The sequence below is a fragment of the Argiope bruennichi genome, chromosome X1 (assembly GCF_947563725.1).
Source record: "Argiope bruennichi chromosome X1, qqArgBrue1.1, whole genome shotgun sequence".
Lineage (NCBI taxonomy): Eukaryota > Metazoa > Arthropoda > Arachnida > Araneae > Araneidae > Argiope > Argiope bruennichi.
Window position 1 is genome coordinate 106498746 of NC_079162.1, and position 21192 is coordinate 106519937.

Here is a 21192-nt window from a genome sequence, read left to right on the forward strand (position 1 = left end):
ATGTTCAAAGTCTGTATTCGATAGCATAAACAGATTGCACAGAAAGGAACAACAGATATACTTTGAACCTTTAACGTATAAATGAAATTATAGAAATTTACCTGAAGAGGTCAAAGTTTCGTATGCTACAGTCAGAAAAATGTAATAATCAAAGCAATAACAAGGATAAGTTAGAGTGTTAATACAAAGGCGAAATGCGTAGGAATATAAATTTAATTTTAATGGCAGAAAAGTAAAGAAAGTTTTGATTTTTGCCTGTCGGGAATCAGAGCATCAATAGATATCAATCCTGATTTTGAAGCATATACAGCTTTACAATATTGAATAAATCTACGTATGTAACGACAAGATAATGTTATGCAGTCTTGGATTTAGGTATTTTGCATACCTAAGCAGCCCACATCATGAAGTCCTTCTTTTAATAAGAGAGTTAATTTAGTTTCACATTTTTAACCTGTTATTGATTTATTTTATGTTAATATTTTTTATCCTATTAACTTTGTGAAAATGTAAGAGTTTTTATTTATCTTATATGATTCCTGACGCACACGTTTATATACAATATTGGTGAAACCGATACTCGTTTTTTTTTTTTTTTTTTTTAAATATTCTAATAACTAACTAAACGCAATGAAACATATAAGAACCTGTCCAATTATAGTTAATAAAATATAAATATTATCCGAATATTTTATTCATAAAATTTGTATTATTACCAATTTATTTATTTGCAATTAAAAAATAAAGTTTTTAAATCAAACTTCTTGTGGCTCTTCTCTTAGAATAGCTGCCCTAGGCAGATGCCTAGTTTGCCTACTTAGAAATATACTGCTGCCTGGTAATTTAGATTTAGGCATATTTTATTATAAGTTTAGAACATATGTGTATCTGCTTATGACGTATATTCTGTTGTGGCATTCTTCTAAAACCATTGCACATGTGAAGGGAACATCATTTCAACTGTGCGAATACATTTACTGTTTGTAATTTCGTTCTGCTTCAAAACTTTTCAACAAACCTTGCATTCAGAATGTCTTCACGCTTGATAATTCTGAATACTTCCTTCTGTTTCTGCTTGCTTCTTTCCAAAATATTTATCATTCGAAGAAAAAAGACACGAAAACTCAAATTAAAAATTACTTTCATTAAATGCAAACGGAATATTTAAATTCGATACGAAACCTGTTAAACATATAGAGGGCCGTTTTCTCAAGCAATACAAATAAAAGAAACAATGATTTTATAAAAGAAATTTAAAATTAAATTTCAAAGGGAATTAATTATTTCCAAATAGTTTAACTGTTATTTTATCAGAAATTCTAAATGATATAAGCGGTTTTACAAGTATAATCTTAAGATCATGAATGTTTGAAGCAATTTTGATTTGAAATAAATTTCGGTCTTCAGAACAATATTTAAGCCGATAAATTATTGAGAAGTACTTTCGTCGATAAATATCAATAAAAGATTGTTTCTTATCAACAGCCTGCAGTATTTTCCTATGTTGAGTTTCGATTTTTAATGGTTTTCTAAAGAATTACTGTCAGAATATAAGAAATTCATTCTTAGAGAATGAAAGTTTATTAAAATTCACTTTCATTAGGAAAGAATTATTTTCTAATTGCGTTGTAAAATACTCAACCGTAACTTAGTACAATGAAGTTATCTTTGCTTACGATTAGAAATTAATAAATAATGATATCCATCATTATTTATTACTATCTGACAGGAATTATAAATCTGAAAACTTCTAATTAAATGTTGTTGTTTTTACAATGTTAAATACTTCCAATGAAATGCTTTGAATCACAAAATTTTTTAATCAACTTCTCTGGAATAATTTCTAGTAAGAAATTTACTTTTATAGGTAATTAAAAACTGAAAGGAAATTCCTTTCTGGTAGAAAATATATGTTAGCTAAAATAATTTTGAACCGAGAAGTGTAAGTGTAAACAATTTTCATGAAAATGTAATAATGCGTATGTAATTTCTCCCGAGATAAATTTTATTTGCTTATTTTGTAATACAAATTGTTTACATTGCTGGATATTGCAACAATATATATATATATATATATATTATAGTGTATTTTAACTTTGTTCTGGGAACTTGGCAATTTTTCTACATCAATAACAGTTCAAAAATTAATTCAAATTTAAAGAGAAGAAAAGAAAATGCCAGACATAATCAGCTAAGTAAAAAATTTCATCTGTTAAAAATGTGCATAATTTATTTCTTATTTTTATATGCAGTTGAATTAACTTTTTTATATTGTAAGAAAAAGGGAAAAAGGAATGAAACGGACTTTAAAAACTTGAAAGCAAACACCTCCTAAAAAATGTGTGAAGTTAAATTTAAAAAAAAATTATAATCATTAACTACTGTTAACGCTGTTATCTAATCCTTAACGTTGTTAACTATTCTCCAAGTTCATCTCTAACTTATTCTGTCATAACGACTTTGTTAGAAATTCTAAGAAAAAAATATGAAATAAAAACGTTTGATTTCTCAGTAAAACTTTTCAGATAATTATAAATTATTTTGTAAAAAGCACCTAATTTAGACAAATTATTTTTTCAATTTTTAAAAATTTAATCAAAATTAAAAAAAGATTATTCATTAAAAATAATTCAGCCATTCATCAAGAAAATCTTAAAATGGGGAATGAACTCTTGATCTTTAATTATTCTGTTTTAGTTTTCTTTAATTAATTAATTTAAAACATTTTTCTTTGTGATAAGTCATTTCAATTTTAATGTCTTTAAGAAATAAAAAAAACTGTACTATTAAAAGACCGAAAAAAGATTACATAAATAAATAAGAAAACACCCTAATTTACTATTAAAATTATGTTATTCATAAGTGGAAGCTAAATTTTCTGTATTTTTCTGTCCTTACTAAGAGATAAAAATGTCTCCTCGTTTTAAAAGTACAAAATATTTTTAAATGAATTGTAAGTTTTTAAACAAAATTAAGACGCAGAAACAGATTTCCAAATCTATTTCTAAGTGAAAATCATGAAAGAAAAGCTCCCAAATTAAATAAACAAAATATAATAGTACTAGTAATATAAAGGTCTTAAAATGTTGGATGATGTAATAAAATTATAAAGTTTATAAACGAAACAGTTATAAAGAAAAATTTTTAAACCTAAAATGGCTTAGAATATTAAATTGTAAAATCGATTAATGAATTTAATATCCATCATCTCTCTCTCTCTCTGCGTGTGTGTGTGTGTGTAACAAACATATTATATATATATATATATATATATATATATATATATATATATATGTTCATTAGGAAAATGTATAAAGTCGCCGCAACTTCAAAATCATCTTTAAAAAAAATCATCTCATTGTTTACTTCCATTTAGGAAAAAGTAGAGGATTTGCTTCAATACCAACAATCATAACCACAAACACACACACACACACACACACACACAAAAAATGGCTATATTGATTCAAATTATTTTTATCCTGCAGTTAATTTTCAGATTTATTTTTAAATATATATTCAGCATTTAAACTTTCAGAAAACGAATTAACAGCTAAAAGTAGCTAATTTTAAATAGATTTCTTAAAACTGCGAAAACATTTATTTCAGAAAACTGATGGTCCCTAGTTGAAATTATTCGGGAAACTCAAGGAAACGAAACGAAGAAAAGTAAGTTGCAATAGTAACTCTTTGCCACGTGCTATTTTTTCCTACCTCGGTTGCGAATTAAGCTTTGGCAGCATTCAGTGCCTTTGGAAAATTCTGGCGCGAATCTCTCGCTTTTTTTTCCACAGAGAGATCTAGCGATAAAAGGCTAGATATGGTAGGCTATTGGCAACCCTGGGGCGGCGCGCATAGCCGCCCTGTACCCGAGCGGCCCGAGCAGCTTCACTTCTATTCACAGCCCGAGCGCGCCCTATCATTGGCTGGCTGTCACGTGATCTCGGAAACTGAAATCCTCCAAGTTCGTTTTATCAATCTAGAAACACAAGCGAAGGAAGCTAGTGCAAAACAGCCCGTTGTAACCCTACGGCGTAAATAAACCAAAAGAAAACTCAAGGAAGAAGCGGCAAAAAATTATTTTTTTCCTTTCAAAGTTTGGAAACCTCGATTAAAATAAGTTCTTTCCCGGCACGTTGCAGAATGTAGGAGTCAACAAATGAAACTTTAGGGAAGAGTTCCGTGGAAACTTTGACGGTGAGTTCGTTTCTTTTTCCCCGCGCTCTCGCATGCAATCAGCGGCATGGAGTTCGCTCGGGTACCGGTGATTCTCACTTAGCTAGGAAAGCGTCGAAATCTTTGTTATTTTAAAGAGATTTCATTTGAAAAGTAGTTAGATTTGCATTAAAAAATTGTTCATCGTATTGGCAATATCACTAAGTGTAGAATTTAAATTCAAAGCCGATTTCAACAAACTTGAGCAGATACTGAATGCTATGTTAAAAACTTCTATGACATTACTTCAGAAGTTTTATAATGTGATGAAGTTCGTCAGGTATTTCTTAGCAAGAAAAACTGAATTTTAAGGAAATATCTTAGAAAGTGCCATGGTATTTATTGCATTAATATAGTATTTTCATCTACAAGAACAAATTTATCTGTATGTTTTGACACTATGTTTCTGAAAGTCAAACTGTCTATTTGTTTCAAAATGTTGCATCAGCTCAAAGTAAAAAGTCTTACGAACAAAATAATCTGATGGACATTTAAATCTCTTTTGGAACTTTTTAACCGGTCGATCAAAAGATTGTGCAATATATAAAAACATAACAGTTCAAAGAACTTAACAGTGAAATATCGATAATTATAGAATAAATTTGACGCAATAATTGAGTATATGACGTTTTATCATATAAAACTTCAAGAAATAAAGTAAAATGGTATTTTAAAAGCAAAAACTGTTATTTATTAAACAAATGTGAGAGCATTTTGTTGCCTGAAAAGAAGAAATTCCTGACACTATTTACAGTGAAATCCACAGTTTCAGATGTGTGTTTAAATATCAAAAATTGTTGCAATCAAATAATCGTATTCCTAGTCATTTATTTAAGAAATTCTGTTTCATATTTATGTTAAGTTCCTATTTAGATTATAATCAAAATTTAAGTTTGTTCCTTAGCTTTTTAAAATTTTTATAACTGTGATAAGTATTATAATAAACTTTGTTGCAAAAGCAATCAAGTTATTTAATTGCCCAAAACATTGGGCAATAAGAACTTTTATCACTAGGAAATTTTTATGAACTTTCTCTTCTGTGCAATCGATGTTTGAAGAAATCCGTTGTATATCACTGAAAACCGTTGTTCTCGACTAACTGGACCATCATCTCTTTAATAATCTCAAAGCAAGCAAATTTGATGTCTTCATCGGTGAACACTTTGTCACCTCTTTCTTTTCTCCTCCCTTGACTTGACCCGGTGAAGTGTTTACCTGTCTGAGGACTTTGGAAACCATGGAAGTAACGTGCGAGAGCGGCTTCATCAATAGCCAGCCATCAATGGCCGAATTTATGACTGCCCTACCTCACATCAATGAAACGTTTCACCGAGTCTCATCCATCAATGCTTTGCAGCCTTCAGTGCAGCCTCCGCCTTCCCTTTGTCAACTGGAAGTCTCGCCCCAGCCTCCAAGCTCGCTGCATGGTCCCGTGAATGCGTCCCCAAGCCCACCAAGCAAGCAGCATCCCGGGTCAGGACTCAACTCCAATGTAGCCGAGTACCCTTGGATGAAAGAAAAGAAAACATCGAGGAAGCAGCACCAAGGTGAGTTACTTCATTTGTGTCATTGAAATCCATTAAGGGCTATTATTAGGGTCGACCTATTCATCATAAGATAGTTCTGTCTCTGAGATGTCTGGGGTTCAGCTTACGAGTAAACACTTGCAAAAGTGTCGAGTGTAATTTTTTTTCAATGGACACTTCAGAAAATAAATAGAAGAGACTATTAATCTTAGCGAACTGGTGTGCCGACTTTCATTTTGTTGAGTTGGTAGAAAGTCCAGGGATATTTTATAAGAAAATGTGCTGCAATGGGGAAGACTTATAAAGTCCTAATAGTTAACTTAAGTTGGTGGGTTAGTTTCGTCTCCTGTTAGAGGTTAAATATTTTAGATGTTCTTTAATAAGCTACTTATTTTTGCAAAACAAAAAGTCATCAAAGTAGTCTCAGCTATTTAATGAAGTGAAAAAGGGTCTCCATTCGCGTCCTTCTTAATTGCTTAAGTTATTTTATAATGATTTGCCCTAGATCCCTAGATTCCCTTTGACATTAAAAAAATATGAGAGTCGTCATGATGCTGAAACCATGAGATCCATATTTGCTTTTATAATTGTTTTTCCTTCAATTCCTACAAAATGTTTTATATTACCGTAAAGCATATTGAATATATTTTAAGTACTATTCTATTAATATTTTATGTATTTTAAAACTTCTCCGCTTAATGATCTTATTAATTTAAATTTTGTAATATATATTTATAGATTTTTTTTATCTTCAAACTCTGAAACTTAAATTTGTGATTCTACAGATGATTTAGTTGTAGAGAATTAAACATTAATACCATTTTATATGTATCAAGAATATTGATTTCCTTGTTAATTGAATAGAGATTACCAAATTCAGAAAAAAAAATTCGCATACATATAGCAATAACATTCCTGCAAAATTATACCATATAATCCAAACTTATATGCTAAGGACCTATTTTTTTTTCCTGTATATAAATGACGTTTTGTATATAAATGATGGGCATTCATAACTCATAACTTTTTGAACACTTATCTTGTACAATGACTTAAAAGTGATTTTTTTTTTTTAATTGAGCTACAAAAACCGTATTTCAGAAAATTTCAAGGATGAATCATCTTATCCAGAAGACTTTCGGGGATAATTAGTATTGAGGATCGGAGCGCAGTATTAATAATCTGGTAAGACAATACTTCTGAGATCGAGAATTTTAAAGAAAGCAGGTGTGGCTTCGGGTTAGAAAAGTAATCTAGGAAGAGAGGGGGGAAAAAAACCCTTTTTTGTATTTTTTTTTGTGCGATATAATAACAATTAAAAAAAACCAACATCAAGAAATTATTGAACAATGATATTAAATGAGCGAATTACGCGGTTTTATTTACTGGTACTTTAGAAAAATTCTCTGAACTTTTAAGGTCCATTTTGAGTGCTATTTCTTGTAATATTTCTGTTACTATTCTGTAACTGCGTATTTAAACTTTTTTTTTACGTGATCAAGTACTGATGTCGTCACAAGGATAAAATATTTCTGGCGTATAATTTTTTTTCTATATAAGTATCGTGACTTATTTATGGTAAGATACAATCTTAGTTGAGTAGACAGAGACAGTATTTTATTCTGGAAGATGGTGCTATTTTTCTCATGGACTTGTGGGAATAAAAAAAAAAAAATTTAAAAATCGTTCGATTATTTTCGAAGTAAATTTGAAGAGCAACTAATTTAATATACGGTGGATGGATATATTATTTCTATCACATGAATAAAGAAGATGTGGAATTTTTATTCTTTAAAGCGCTGAGCATTAAAAATCTTGTGTTTCGATGTTAAATTTATTTCCGCTATATAGCTTTAAATTTTTAAATAAAAATCAGTCATAAATCTTTAAAGAAAAAAAAAATCTTAAAATAATTTTTTTTCTGTGTTCGTTTTAGGACAGTTACAAACGGCGAATTATAGTATATGATAGTATTTATCGATATCTAGTATATTATATATATCGATAGTATAGTATTTATCGATATCTAGTATATTATATATCGATAAATACTATACTATCGATATATCTAGTATATTATATATATCGATAGTATAGTATTTATCGATATCTAGTATATTATATATATCGATAGTATAGTATTTATCGATATCTAGTATATTATATATATCGATAGTATAGTATTTATCGATATCTAGTATATTATATATATCGATAGTATAGTATTTATCGATATCTTGATGTTGCTAACGAATCACATCGTATTAAGATATTAACTTTAGATTGATATATGAATTGTGAAGTGTTTCTTTTATAAATTAAAAATATAAGTTCGATGTCGAGAAAAAAGCAGAAAATGTAAAAATAATATGAAAGAAGAAGAAGAAGAAGGGGAAAAAAAAAAGAAAAAAGGATTGAATAATTTGCTTGAAAACTCTTTATGAAAACAGAAGTTCTCCTCAAATATTGTTTCATAAATTTTTCATTTATAGAAGTTTAAGAATTTTATACATTAGTGAATTTTGTTTACTACTTTTTTTCATCCATTCTCTTCATATACCGCCCACAGTGTTTTATAAGTTATGTTCGCATGGTTTTGAAATTTTGTATAAGGTTTCAGAGCATGTAAGAAGCAAGGTTGTGATCATTTTATAATTTATAGTTCCTTCTTCATTGTAGCTTAAATTGCGTCTCGCAAAAATTAGTCCAACTGATCATTTCAGATTTGCTCAGTATGGCAAATATTTCATATCTTATAAATATATTTTTGTTATCATACTGCTAATCAGAGTGATAGCACTGAAATGAATGGGCATAGGGAAATAGTAAGTTTGTTAAGAAACATACAATTCTGAAAAGATATTTAGCTAATGGGATGCCATAGTCTTCCACTTCATATTACCTGATAAAGTTTCTCTAGAAAATTACCTCCGAAAATTCAATATTCTTAGCAAAAGATGAAAATTGAAATTGACATACCAACTAAAATCCTCAACTTTTCATGCATATTATTTATATCCAATAATTAGTACCAATTTCGCGTTGTTTAAATAATACACTTTCAAAATTTCATACCTCTTTAGAACCTCTCCTTCCTGCTTTATTCTATCCTTCTTTGACTAATATTTCGTGTTGCAAGTAAAAGAAGCAGATATTAGATATTTAAAAAAAAACTGGATATTAAAATAAAAATTGTCATTCCAAACTAGTATAGTTGCTAAAAAAAATGGGTCGCGGTTAAAAATATTTGTGCCATTCAATATTTTGTATAATTATTTCGTAGATTCAAATATAACAATTTTTTTTAATAAAACATATTTTCAGAATCTAAGAAAGTTTTCTAGCTCAAATTAATGCATTTTTTAATATTCTTCAAATTGTTAATTAAAATAGATGAATGTCACAATAGTTACACTTTTAAAATTCTTTAAATATGAGAATTAGGCAAACACTTACTTCGATTTGACCGGCAATGAAGCATGTCTGTTTACAAACTACTCTGAAAAACATTCACTTTGTTTTTTTCAATTTCGTTTTTAATTAGAAAATTTGTATCCAATAATTTAATAGGTCCGAATTCACATTCAGTTAACTGCGGAAGAAGTATTTCAGAATCTATGTATGAAAAAATTGGGTAATAGAAAAACAAAAAAATTTTTCCCTCATAAATCTTCTAACAATGAATGCGTTAATAAGTTAAGAGAAACCAATAATTTCTTACAAAATCTTTGAGTTTCTTGAAACAAGAGGAAAAAACAGCTTCTAATTGCGCATCATAAGTGATGAAATGTTCAACGTATCATTATAATGTAAACGCATCATTATAATGTAAACGCTTCATTATAATGTAATTAACTGTTCAACTTGAATATTAGATACGATTTTAAAGGCATCACTGTTTTATTATTATTATTTCCAAATTTCTTCTATTATTCAAACGATTTTTATTGTCGTTTCGCGCAGTGAAATAGTATGCGAAATCATTAGAACGTTATTTAACACTTTTTGTGTAATGGTATATTATAAAAATGTAAAAAATCCAAATATGTCCATTTTTATTCCTTTATGGAAATTGATCTAAAATGTTTATTTCTTTCTAATGACAAGAAAATATTTTAAATAACAAAAAGTGAAATAAAAATTCAAAAATTGATATAAACCTTCTTAAATCAATTACTTCATCAATTTTCTTAATCAATTCTATTATTTTTAGAAGCCATAATTATAACCTCATTTTTTTCATTTGGATAAAATTTATATTTAAAGTTTAAAACTAAAAAGAAACTGGCTTATTATTTTTTGTTTTGTTTTAAGAGAATCTAGTTATATTTCAAATCTAAATGTACGAAAGTTTTTGAAATTTTTTTGAAAGAAAAGTTTACCTTAAATGGAAATTGATAAAATCTGTTGTATTTTATTCTCTAAAAATGTATAAAATTTCATGTTACAGATAGTTATTACGATTTTAATCCTTCAAATATGAAGCCAATATTTCATTATAACATTACCTCTTTAGTGAAAAAAAATATTTCATTGATCATATTAGATACTTTTAATTGCTCATACTTTAACTTTCTTTGAATTCTTAAAAATATAATCTCGTATGATTATCCGAATTAAAAAATGACTTTGCTCAACTAGGAGCATAGATAAAAGTTCTAAAAGAATGCTTTATTCGGATTAATAAATTTATTGAAATTCAAAAGAAGAAAAAACATATTCCAATATTTTTACAGAAGATGAAATTTTTAGCAACCGCTTATAGACACTATTCTGAAATATTGCTCTCAAAATCATATTTTTGGTATAAAAAAGAAAACCCAATAGCTTTCTTTCTTTTTGCGTAATATGAAATTAAAAAAATCTTTCGAAAATTTGTGATGAATTCGTTTATGCAGTTACATTCGATTTTTAAATGGAAAACAAATATGAGAATTAAGACTCAATGCTCGAAATTGTAAAGTTTCTTAAATATTAATTTTTTTTATATAAAAACAACAAGCATCTTTTTATCATTTAACAGATAATTTAAAATCTTATTTTGTAATTTATTAGTTAGTGTTCATTCAAAAAAAAAAAAAAAAAACGTATCGGGATAAAAGAATGCTACTAGAAAAAAAAAAAAAAGTACATTTTTATAATTTCCAAATTTGTAGAACACATTTTCCCAAAAGTTTTCACAGGAACGAAATCATTTCATTATCTCACAAAGTTAAATTTGAAACTCACTTTTACGTATTCGTTAAATGATGATTTGACTACTCGACTTAGACTACTACTTTAAATCTGTAAAAAAATTACTTCAATTTTCCTAAGATTTTGAACTTTAGCCAAATTTCTTAAAATTAAATTATTGCTAGAATAATATCTTTAATACAAGATCTGAGTAATGGTTCTCTCTTTTATTTTAACAAAATAAAATTGAAAATTTGGGAAAAACTTAAAAATTTAAAAATACTTATTTCAACAATTTTTAAAAACAGAGGAAGGATTAAGGAAGATTTCAAAGGATCGAAATAAGAAAAATATTCAATAAATTAAAAATTCTGTCCTGAATATTCTTTAATCTTTTACGGAAGTTTCTACAAATAAATAATAGTAATTCACTAAGCAGGCCATTTTAATTCAAATTATTTGTAAAAAATAATGCATTTAGCAGAAATCTTTCTCTGTTTCAGCTCAATTTCTTACAACAGACGGTGTGACTTTATTTTCGGAATAGTGCTGCTGAAGACCACATTCTCTAATTTATTGTTAAATAAAAATACTAATATTAAAATATTGATTAAACGATAATTTGTCACATTCAAAGAAATTTTTATTTTAAAATTTTGATAAAATTGGACATTAGAATATGATCGCATTATTCACTTTATGTACTCAATTTCAGATCTCAGACGTCAACAACTGAATTTTAATGTTCGTATATGTGATGAGATAGATACGATAGTTTAATAAAGAATTTAAATTACTCATTTCATGTAAAAAAATTTAAATCCCTACCTTTTTCATATTTGAAAAATATTAAATAAGAATGAGCAAATGTTTCAATTTTAATTTATAAATGTAAAGTTTAAAAATCTGGAATTTTCATATATGCTTATCTACATCCCTATTTCAGTTTCTGAAGTAATTGTTTGATCTTAGAGAAGGTGATCCGCTGCTCCATACTATAAATAAATTTACACAAATCGGAAATAAATGTCTCAAAAAGATTTAGTTTATACTATATATATTTTTAACTTTAATTTGAGAGCGATGATGAAAACTGTAAGAGAAGAAATAGCAACGACAGTTTTATATGAAAGCCAAGTAATAGAATCGCTTTTTTTACACCCCTCTACCCATTCAGTTGCTACCCTGATTCAACTCCCCCCTCTCCCCTACTGCTCTAGGGGGGATTCATTTCCTTTGGGTGATGATGGTTGAGATTGCAGTTCATATCTGACAGTTTGTCTTGGTTCTTTGTACAACTTCTAATGCAGTACTTCTATTTTTCCGTATTATTGCAGCATATTCACAGCTTTTTACGTAACTTGCATTTGACGCGATTGAATGCAATCAAACAGGCATAAAGAAACAAATAAAATCTGTTATTTACTGAAATTAAGTAAGAATTCTGAAATAAAATTGATTCCCGTATTAAAATATTTCCTATCATTTTATTGGTAGCAAACTAAATATGTAAAAAGCTTAATAAAATATCTACTATTACTATTTCTGAACTATTTCTATAGCTGAACTAAATGCCGGACTGGAAAAAGTATAGATATTACGCATTGTAACGATTATATGCTTAGTCTAATTTAGTATCCATTATTATTGCGGAGGGATTCTGTTCTACTTATCTATCCAAAGCCATAGGAAAATGATAAGCAATCAATGATAATTTTACCTAATTCTTATATTAAAAGTAGAAATAGTTATTTATGGAAATAATTATTTAGCCCTTTTAATTTAATTTTTTTGCTTACACAAATAGACTTGTGATAATCAATTTGCATAGCATTCTGCAAAGAAATTTGTTGACGAAAAAGTACAGTAGCTCCAAGAAGTAAACGTTTTTATTTTATTATATCTATTTATTTAAAATTATAATTTAACGCCTGTTTTTAAATTTTAAAAAGGAATAACTACATGCAATGTATAATATTCTATATATGTCTATGTTTTAAGGTTGATGTACGACGAATTAACGAAATACTCTGCATAGAATCAAATAATTCTATGCAGCAAGTGAATCCATAATTTTTTTTATTAGATATTAATGAGGAAGTCGCAGAAGTAATGTATTGATTAATTAAATATTTTATTAATTTAACAGCTACTGTATTTCCAAAAAAGAAAAAAGAATATTTGTTCTTATTTATTAGTAAAAATGGTTTAGGACCTTTAATTTGTAAAATATGAATTAATGTCCTTTAATTAGTATAAAAATAAAGAAATAAATGAGAATTGTTTTTATAATTTCCTAAAAGTTTAAAGATTCAATGAACAATTTATTCTTTTCTCACTGTAGGGTCCCTTCATCTCTTTCTCAAAATGCCACTATTTTTTACGTTTTTAAAGCTAGATCTCAAGAAATTAAAAGAAAAATAACGGGATTTTTTAATGAAAAATTAATTTAACTTAAAAATAAATATTAGAACTAAGAAATCGCACTCAAATGTGAATTCTTTAGCGAAATTTCAAAATCTTCCTCAAAATTTAAACATTTTTAATATTTTAGTTTGTTGAAAGAAAAGAATATAAAACAATTCATAAAAAATGAAACTTATCAAAACGAGTTTAGTATAGTTCTTTGGAATGCGAAAAAAAGTTTCAAAATAAGATTAACTCATTTAAGGGCAAAATATTTTAAGCAAGCAAACTACATAGTTTATTTTGTACTGCTTGGAAAAAATGATATCAGATTTTCCTGATTATATTTTTCTAGCCAAGAAATATTTGTAAATTCGTGTTAAAAGATTCATCAAAATCTAAGATATTTTTTAAATTTTATTTTAAGATGATTCAAAGGAAGAAGCCAATGAAATCAAAAGAGATGACAGATTTAAATAAATTGCGAACAATTATATACTTGATGAAGTTTTCTAAAAAAATATTTACGCTGCAAGATAAATGACATCTTGATAAGAAAAGTTAACATTCTTTCTTCTTATCGACTTCCCACTTCTATCTACTTAATAAAACGTAGATGAGAAAAATAAATAAAGTAGATAAAATTTATTTATTTATTTAGATCAGCCATTTCCTCTCTTTATTATTATAGATCAAATCTAGAAATGATTAAGAAAAGTGTGCTTATTATGAAACATATTCAGCATTCTGAAATAAGCTTTCGAATAAATATATATGTGTGTATTATGTAATAAACTTATGCCATTACTTTATATTTTATTACTTTTGATAAACTAAATTCATAAATGATTAGTTTAGTAAGATTAAAACTCCATTTTGAGATTCTGAATATAAAAATAGCGTGCAATAGATTTGCGGGCGTTTCTTGCGAATCGTTAATTTGTTAAGTAATACAGAAAAATATATTAACTCAATCTGTTTAATAACTAATTTCTGTTTAGTAAAATAACTAATTCATAACTAGTTTTTAATTTAAATAACAATAAAATGTTAAAAGTGAGTTGTTTGAAATCTGTGATTTAATAAGACTTTGAAAATCGAAATTGCAACTCAAAAGGGGGGGGGGGGAATCACACACAATTTAAGAAATTTACAATACACTTTTTTATTTTGCTTGAAAATATTCATTGGCACATTCGTAAGGGAAAAAAAGGAGGCATTTTAACTATTCGAATTCGACCTTTTTAAAATCCACTGAACCCACTTAGATTATTAGAAATGAATCATTTAAGGAAGTTATAAGCAGGTACTCATGAAAACCTAAAATATTTTTGTTTAAATTGCTGTCTATTATTTTTAATCAATATGAATTACATATTTTTTTTTAAATTTGGGAACTGGAAAACAATATTTCAGATGATGTCTTTAACGAATTCAGCAGGGTTCCAGTTTCGAGATTTGTCCTTTGCCAGGATGATTTTGTTATTCATATTTATGTTAATCATTTATAATTAGCTAATTTATATATTTGCATTATATTTTTACATAGTAATCATGAATTTTTCTTGAAATTACTCATATTCAGAAATGACTACATCATTTTCTAAAATTACTATCTTTATAGTATATATGAAAAATCTGTATTCTTACAAAATACAAAAAAAGTTTAAAAGTACACGGTTATTCTACGATTCCGATAGTCAAGATAAGACAAAATTCATTTTAAGAAAATATAAAGCAGCTTTCACTTTCTAAACAAATAAAATAATTTGTTCTTAATATCTTCTTTGTGTAAAACAAATTGAAATAATTAAGAAATATGTGCGCAGTTTAAAATATTATGTAATTTATTTTGTATACAACTGCAAAAATACAATTAAACGGAATGGTCAAAATAAAATATATTTATTTCGTTTATATTTGTAGATGAAGTATCCTGAAGTGACTCACATTAAGCATTATCACGTCTTTTAATTAATTATATAATTTTATTATTTAATATCTACAGTTATTATAGCGCTAACTGCTAGTCATGCAATATAACAGTTTTTGTTTCAAATCTGGTTGCTTTAAGGACAGATAATTTAAGAAAAGAGCTTTTATAAGTATACAATGTTAAAGTTGTGATGAGATAATCTTTTTCTCACATACTGTAAGGTTAAAATAAGAAAGTTTCTTTGAAGATCAAAAACCAAATTTAAAAACTTAAATTTACAAAATTAGAGCAATTATAACATTTTTTCCTCATATATTGCAAGAATAAAAACCAAATGGCTCCTTAATAAATGAAAAACATATTAATAAAAAGAATATCGATTTAAATTTGCTCAGTACAAATTAAAAGTGACAATGTAAAAATAATTACGATCATAAATGAATCAATTGCTTTCATAAGGGCAGGATTAATTTTTTGTATTAATAATAAGAATTTTTCAGCATTAAAACATTCGCTACTGATAGGGCACACTTCAATAAAAAATGTTTTCTTATATAAACTGGCCGATTCTTGAATATGATAATTTTTTTAGATGAATTTTTGTTATTTATGCTAAGTTAGTGTTATTTATACTTCCTAGATGAGCTTATTTATTAGTGAAGATATTAGATAAGCAAATTTAAAAGTATTTAAATCACAATTTTCGATGAATATTTTAAAAAGTCGTAACGTATTTATATTAACAAAACCACAGAAAATTCATTGAAAACCTTCATTTGTTTTGAAGGAAAAACAGGAAAAATAAATAAAATAAATAAACTCTTTGTAAATCCATATAACGCAAATATAATTTCTCAGGTAATAAGCATTTGTAAATCTCTGTATTTTCATAATATTTATTCTTACAGTTTATTCAATATATATATATATATATATATATATATATATATATATATATATATATATATATATATATACACTGAAATTAAAAATTAGAAAAATTAATAGCAAACGATTTTCGCTGTAAAAATGTATATGTAACTTTATACGCAGCATCAAATAATTTTATTTTTTTTACATTGCATAAAATTTCTCATTTATAAAATAGTTACTCGTGTTCTGAATTATATTTAAGCACCACAACCTCATGCATTACATGCCCATTAAAGGGGCCGGGGAGGTGCACGATACAAAGGGTGCATATTCGAATTAATATAATTAAATAGCTCTTATATCTTTTAGTAATGAAATAAATTATATACATTTAATATCTGTAACATTTCTAAATTCTCACCGAATTGCTAATGAATTCGATTCCATACGCCGGGAGCAAAAACAATCAGATTCTTGTTTATTAAATTATAAAGGGGGGGGGGGATAAGTGGAAACGAAAACAAAATCGTGCGAGACAAAGTAAAGAAAAGTGGCGAGGAAAAAAATCCCGATGAATTTGAGCCCAAGTGATGACATTCTTCTCCACTGTTACGTGTCAAATCGTGTTAACCACTGTCATGTTTTATTCAGACCGCTCGAAAGATAGAGGAGCGAAGGTGCAAAGGCAATTTGTAAGTTTTATTTGAACTAGGGGAAGGGAGAAAGATGTCGGAGCTGGAATAAATAAGAAGCAGGAGTAGACTACTTCATCGCAAAGGTTACCAGATTTGGCAAATTCTCGCTTTTACACGTCATCCTGCTTTGAATGAAAGGAAAGGTCTTTTCACGCGATCCTTCCTCAATGCACGAACCTACGAATGGATATTTTAATTCGATTTCTTTCAAAACATATTTGTATTTGTTGATCAAGGTATGCTATTTTGAACTCCCTTTGTTGATCAAGAAGCAGATTTTGAGGCCGTTAAAATACTGTAGAATGTTTACACAGGTAAAGAATTACATCTGAAACCCACCGCAAAAATGTAACGGAGCAGCTGAAAAATTTCATTAGGAAATTGGTTATATTAGTGTAATTCACTATTACTTGATTATGCATTATATGATTTTGTAAAAGTCATTTTATCACTTTTTGACACAAAATCATTTCATCTATCATTTGGAGTCATCATAGAATATGAAACGCTGTATAATTATTTGTATTTGGTATTTTTTTAAAATATTTCTGAGAGAAAAGGATAAGAAATGATAAAAATTAGAGATCCGAAACCGCTTCTGTTCTATTTAGTTTATACATTTGGAAATGATAATATGTTTTTGGTGCAATATTTTCTTTACTGCAGCAGAATACATAATTTAAATATTTTCATGAAATTTTAGAAAAAATCAATGTTTTGTATACTAGATTTTAAATGATTGATGCTAACTCTGTTAGCAAATTGTGAGAGTAGAAAGAATACAGAAAATGTATTTGTCATGTATTTCTTGGAATTAAAAACACATCAAAACTCCTGAACTGTTGTATTATAATTGCGACAGCAAACTGTTCTGTTTGGGACAAAAAAAGGTAGGGGGGGGGATATAACATGTTTCAGAAAGAAATATTTGAATGTTTATTTATTTTTATATCGACTATGATAATATTTCTTAAAGATTTACAGTTCATAACTCATTTTCCGTTAAAGTGTTACACTATTATTGAAAATTATATATATATTTCTTCAATGTTGCAATATTTCTTCAAATATAAAATGCTTATCGTTGTTTAGATGTTTTTAATTAAAACTTTAAAATATAATACAAATGTATTTCTTTACTGAGATAGTTAAACATTTGTCATAATAACGATACAAAAATACCTACTGGTATTTAAATGAAATCTCAAAAAGAAATATAGAATATAATGCAAATAAAATACACTAAGGTCCTCGCTAAGGAAATAGAAAAGCTGATGATTTTTTTTTTTCCGTTATATATTTTTTTAAAAATAATGTTACAGTCCCTTTTATTTTTTACTATATTTTTTAAACTTTTTATTTTAAAAATATAAATCCTTTTTTAAAAAGTTTTACCTCATGTACAACACTTCTACAATCATACACTCACAAATCGAAATTGATTTTATTACGGAATCGTTTTTAGACTATTTAGTAAATTTGATTGTTGTATATTTTGTAAATCTCTTCGTTCGGTATGAAGTAGAAAAAGAAGTATTGACGGCTAATTTGCCTATTTCAACTTAATTTGAAAAGATACATTTTAACCCCCCCCCCCTAACCTTTTATGATTGAATAGTAAAATGATATTGAAGATAGTAAAAGGAAAATTGGTAGTAAGTGTTTAATATAATATAAAACGGTACATATTATAAAATAAATTGTTGGCAAGTGATTATGCAAATTCGGAAAATAAGTTATCGAAAAATTATCCTCACTTCCCTTCCTCCAAATTTAAAGATAAAAACAAATGTTCATGATGAAACTACAAAAACACTCGCGTAATGAGGGGAATTTAAGCTCAATATTTTTCAAATCCAGTGATATTCTATCTTCTTTATTAAACTAGTTCTTTTCTGGAAGATTTAGGTCGAGAGCAGTTAATTTCCGCGTGCTCCTGGCGATTAAATCCCCAGGACGTCAAATGGTCAAACCCCCGTCCGAACATCCGGTGATTTTGGCGGGCCCTCCTCGTGTTGCGGCAACCATGGGCAGTGGCCTCCTAGGGTCGACGAAGCAACAACGTTGGCGGTCGGGAAAAGAATCAATCACGGCGAGTGGCTGCCCATCAATCAGCTCCTCGTGACCTCAGGACTCCAGGGTTCCCCATCAACAGCTAGTAAATGCACGCCTGATACTCTTTAAATACCTTTCGATCTTTTCGCGCTTTAGAGATACAATTTTTTTTTTTTCTCTCTGTGGGATCATGATCTTGGACGATTAATTTACGGAAGATGTTGGCCAGCAGTTATTTAACACTTGATTTGCCGTCATCTTTAAAGCTACGGGGAATCGGCTCTATAGATCACAGGACTTCTTTGAAAGAGCAGTAAGGTCTGTTCATAATGGGGGGGGGGTAGATAATATCCAGAATAGAATTCTCCCCCAACTTAGCCAGGGATATTTTTTTTTCTGCCTCTGAGATGGTGTGTTAATAAATTTGATAGATTCCTTGGGTCGCTTTAAAAACCTTGCCGGATAATTTTTAAAACAATTTATTTAGCACCTGATTTGCCGTCACTTCCCCTCCCCCCTTCTTTTCAAATCATAGATTTTGAATGTGAATATTGGATACCGATAATAGATACTGATAGACTTTTCCATTACTTTAGTATAATTTTTTAAATACGATGTTTAGTTAAGAAATATGATTGATTTGTCCAAGACATTAAAAATATCAGAAAAAAAACAATATATTTTTTAATCAGTTATTTATATTTGATACTTGATCTCTGGTCACTTTAAATGAGACTTGAATTATTTTTATACGTATCAGAAGTAAAAGCAATGCTTTTAAACCAGAGAAAATTAAGCAAAATGTAAGTTCAAATATCCTTTAATCAACGCGGTTATCGAAAAGAAAATTCAGTGGGGTTATAATAATCTATACTTCTATGATCAAATCAGATTTCGATAATTCCTAGATTCTTGCTTAATTCTTTTATGTAATGCATAAAAAGAATGTGTAATAATAATACGTTCATAATAATAGTTAGATAACTAGTATTCTCAGTATTAAATTATTCCTCAGAAATGCAACAGGTAAAAATGTATTATATATAATCAAGTATTAATATGTTAATTTTTCATTCAAATAAAATTATATGCCAAAGTACAAATATTAATTATGAGCTTTGAGTAATTTGAAAAATATAAGTTTTTCCATTTTAAACAAACAATGTTAATTTAATTTTACTGTTTAGTGAAACATTCGGTAAAATGCATGAAATACTCAGGCTAAGTTCGAATCCTCCCAATTCTTTTCTATTACCATTGCCAAAAACAATTATTAATCGCTGTCACTTTGGATATTTTAATTCTTAACTTGTAAATTTATTCACAGACATTAATTAACCTTAACCTCAGAAGTTGTGATTTGAATATTGATTGTATCTAATAATTTTACGAGATTGTTAAAATTGATGCGAAATTCTTATTTAAGGGTTTGCTAATTTAAATTTTGATTTTAAACTTTTTTTCAAACACCCAAACACACACAACGTTAGCAACGTTAAAATGTTACGAGAAATTTTTGAAGTACCCTTTGAATGCAATGTCAAGATTAACAGGGAAAAGATTGAAAATACTGCTCAAACAAGAGTAAAAAAATCTATTAAAATGAATAACAGGACTTCGATGAGTTACTAAGCGTCATGTTACATGAGACGTAATCTATCTAACATGTCTTTACGAAAGTAAATGATCTCACCAAGAATAAATTCAAATAAAATTAGATCCAAACTTTTTGTCACATGCTTTAAAATCTGTTAATCACTCGACAGTATTTTTTTTTTTTTTTTTTTTTTACAAAAGGTTCTTTTAATAAATTTCAAAATTAAATCTAATAACTTGTGCTATTTGGAGAACGATTTTTCATAACAATATGTTGAAAAAAAAAGAGAAAAGTCCATTTGATGTGGCAACAATTGTTTTTATATGAATATTTAAATGATTCGTACAATCTCATTAGGGATTAAATCTTCAAACCTATATTAATAATGATCAATTATTCAAAATTCTAATTAAAATGCTACATTTTCATTCTCAAAAATAAATATTCTAAAATTCAGCTAACCTTAAAGTTTAGATGTGTGTCGAAAAGAAGAGGAAGATATATACATAAGAGAAAAGAGCTAACAACTTGGAAAACTGAGTGAGATTTAAATGTTTTTAGTAATAAAGAATTACATATAAAGAAATGTTACACTCTCATTAATTATCTTATTTTCTTATGTATCATTAAAACGTAATTTAAGAATATAGAATTTAAAGTCAATAATATAAACTTCTGTGATTTTATTTTCAGCTATAACTGTGGCAACATCTA

General features: G+C 27.6%; 1 protein-coding gene across 1 annotated transcript in view; it reads left to right on the forward strand.

The window, feature by feature from the left end:
• Positions 1–3938: 3938 nt before the first annotated feature.
• Positions 3939–21192, forward strand: part of LOC129958868 (homeotic protein proboscipedia-like) — an 88924-nt gene continuing 71670 nt past the window's right edge. The window contains exon 1 of the mRNA XM_056071590.1: positions 3939–5762. Within this exon, the coding sequence (XP_055927565.1) occupies positions 5453–5762 (310 nt within the window). The 5' untranslated portion in view covers positions 3939–5452. The remainder of the gene's footprint in view (positions 5763–21192) is intronic.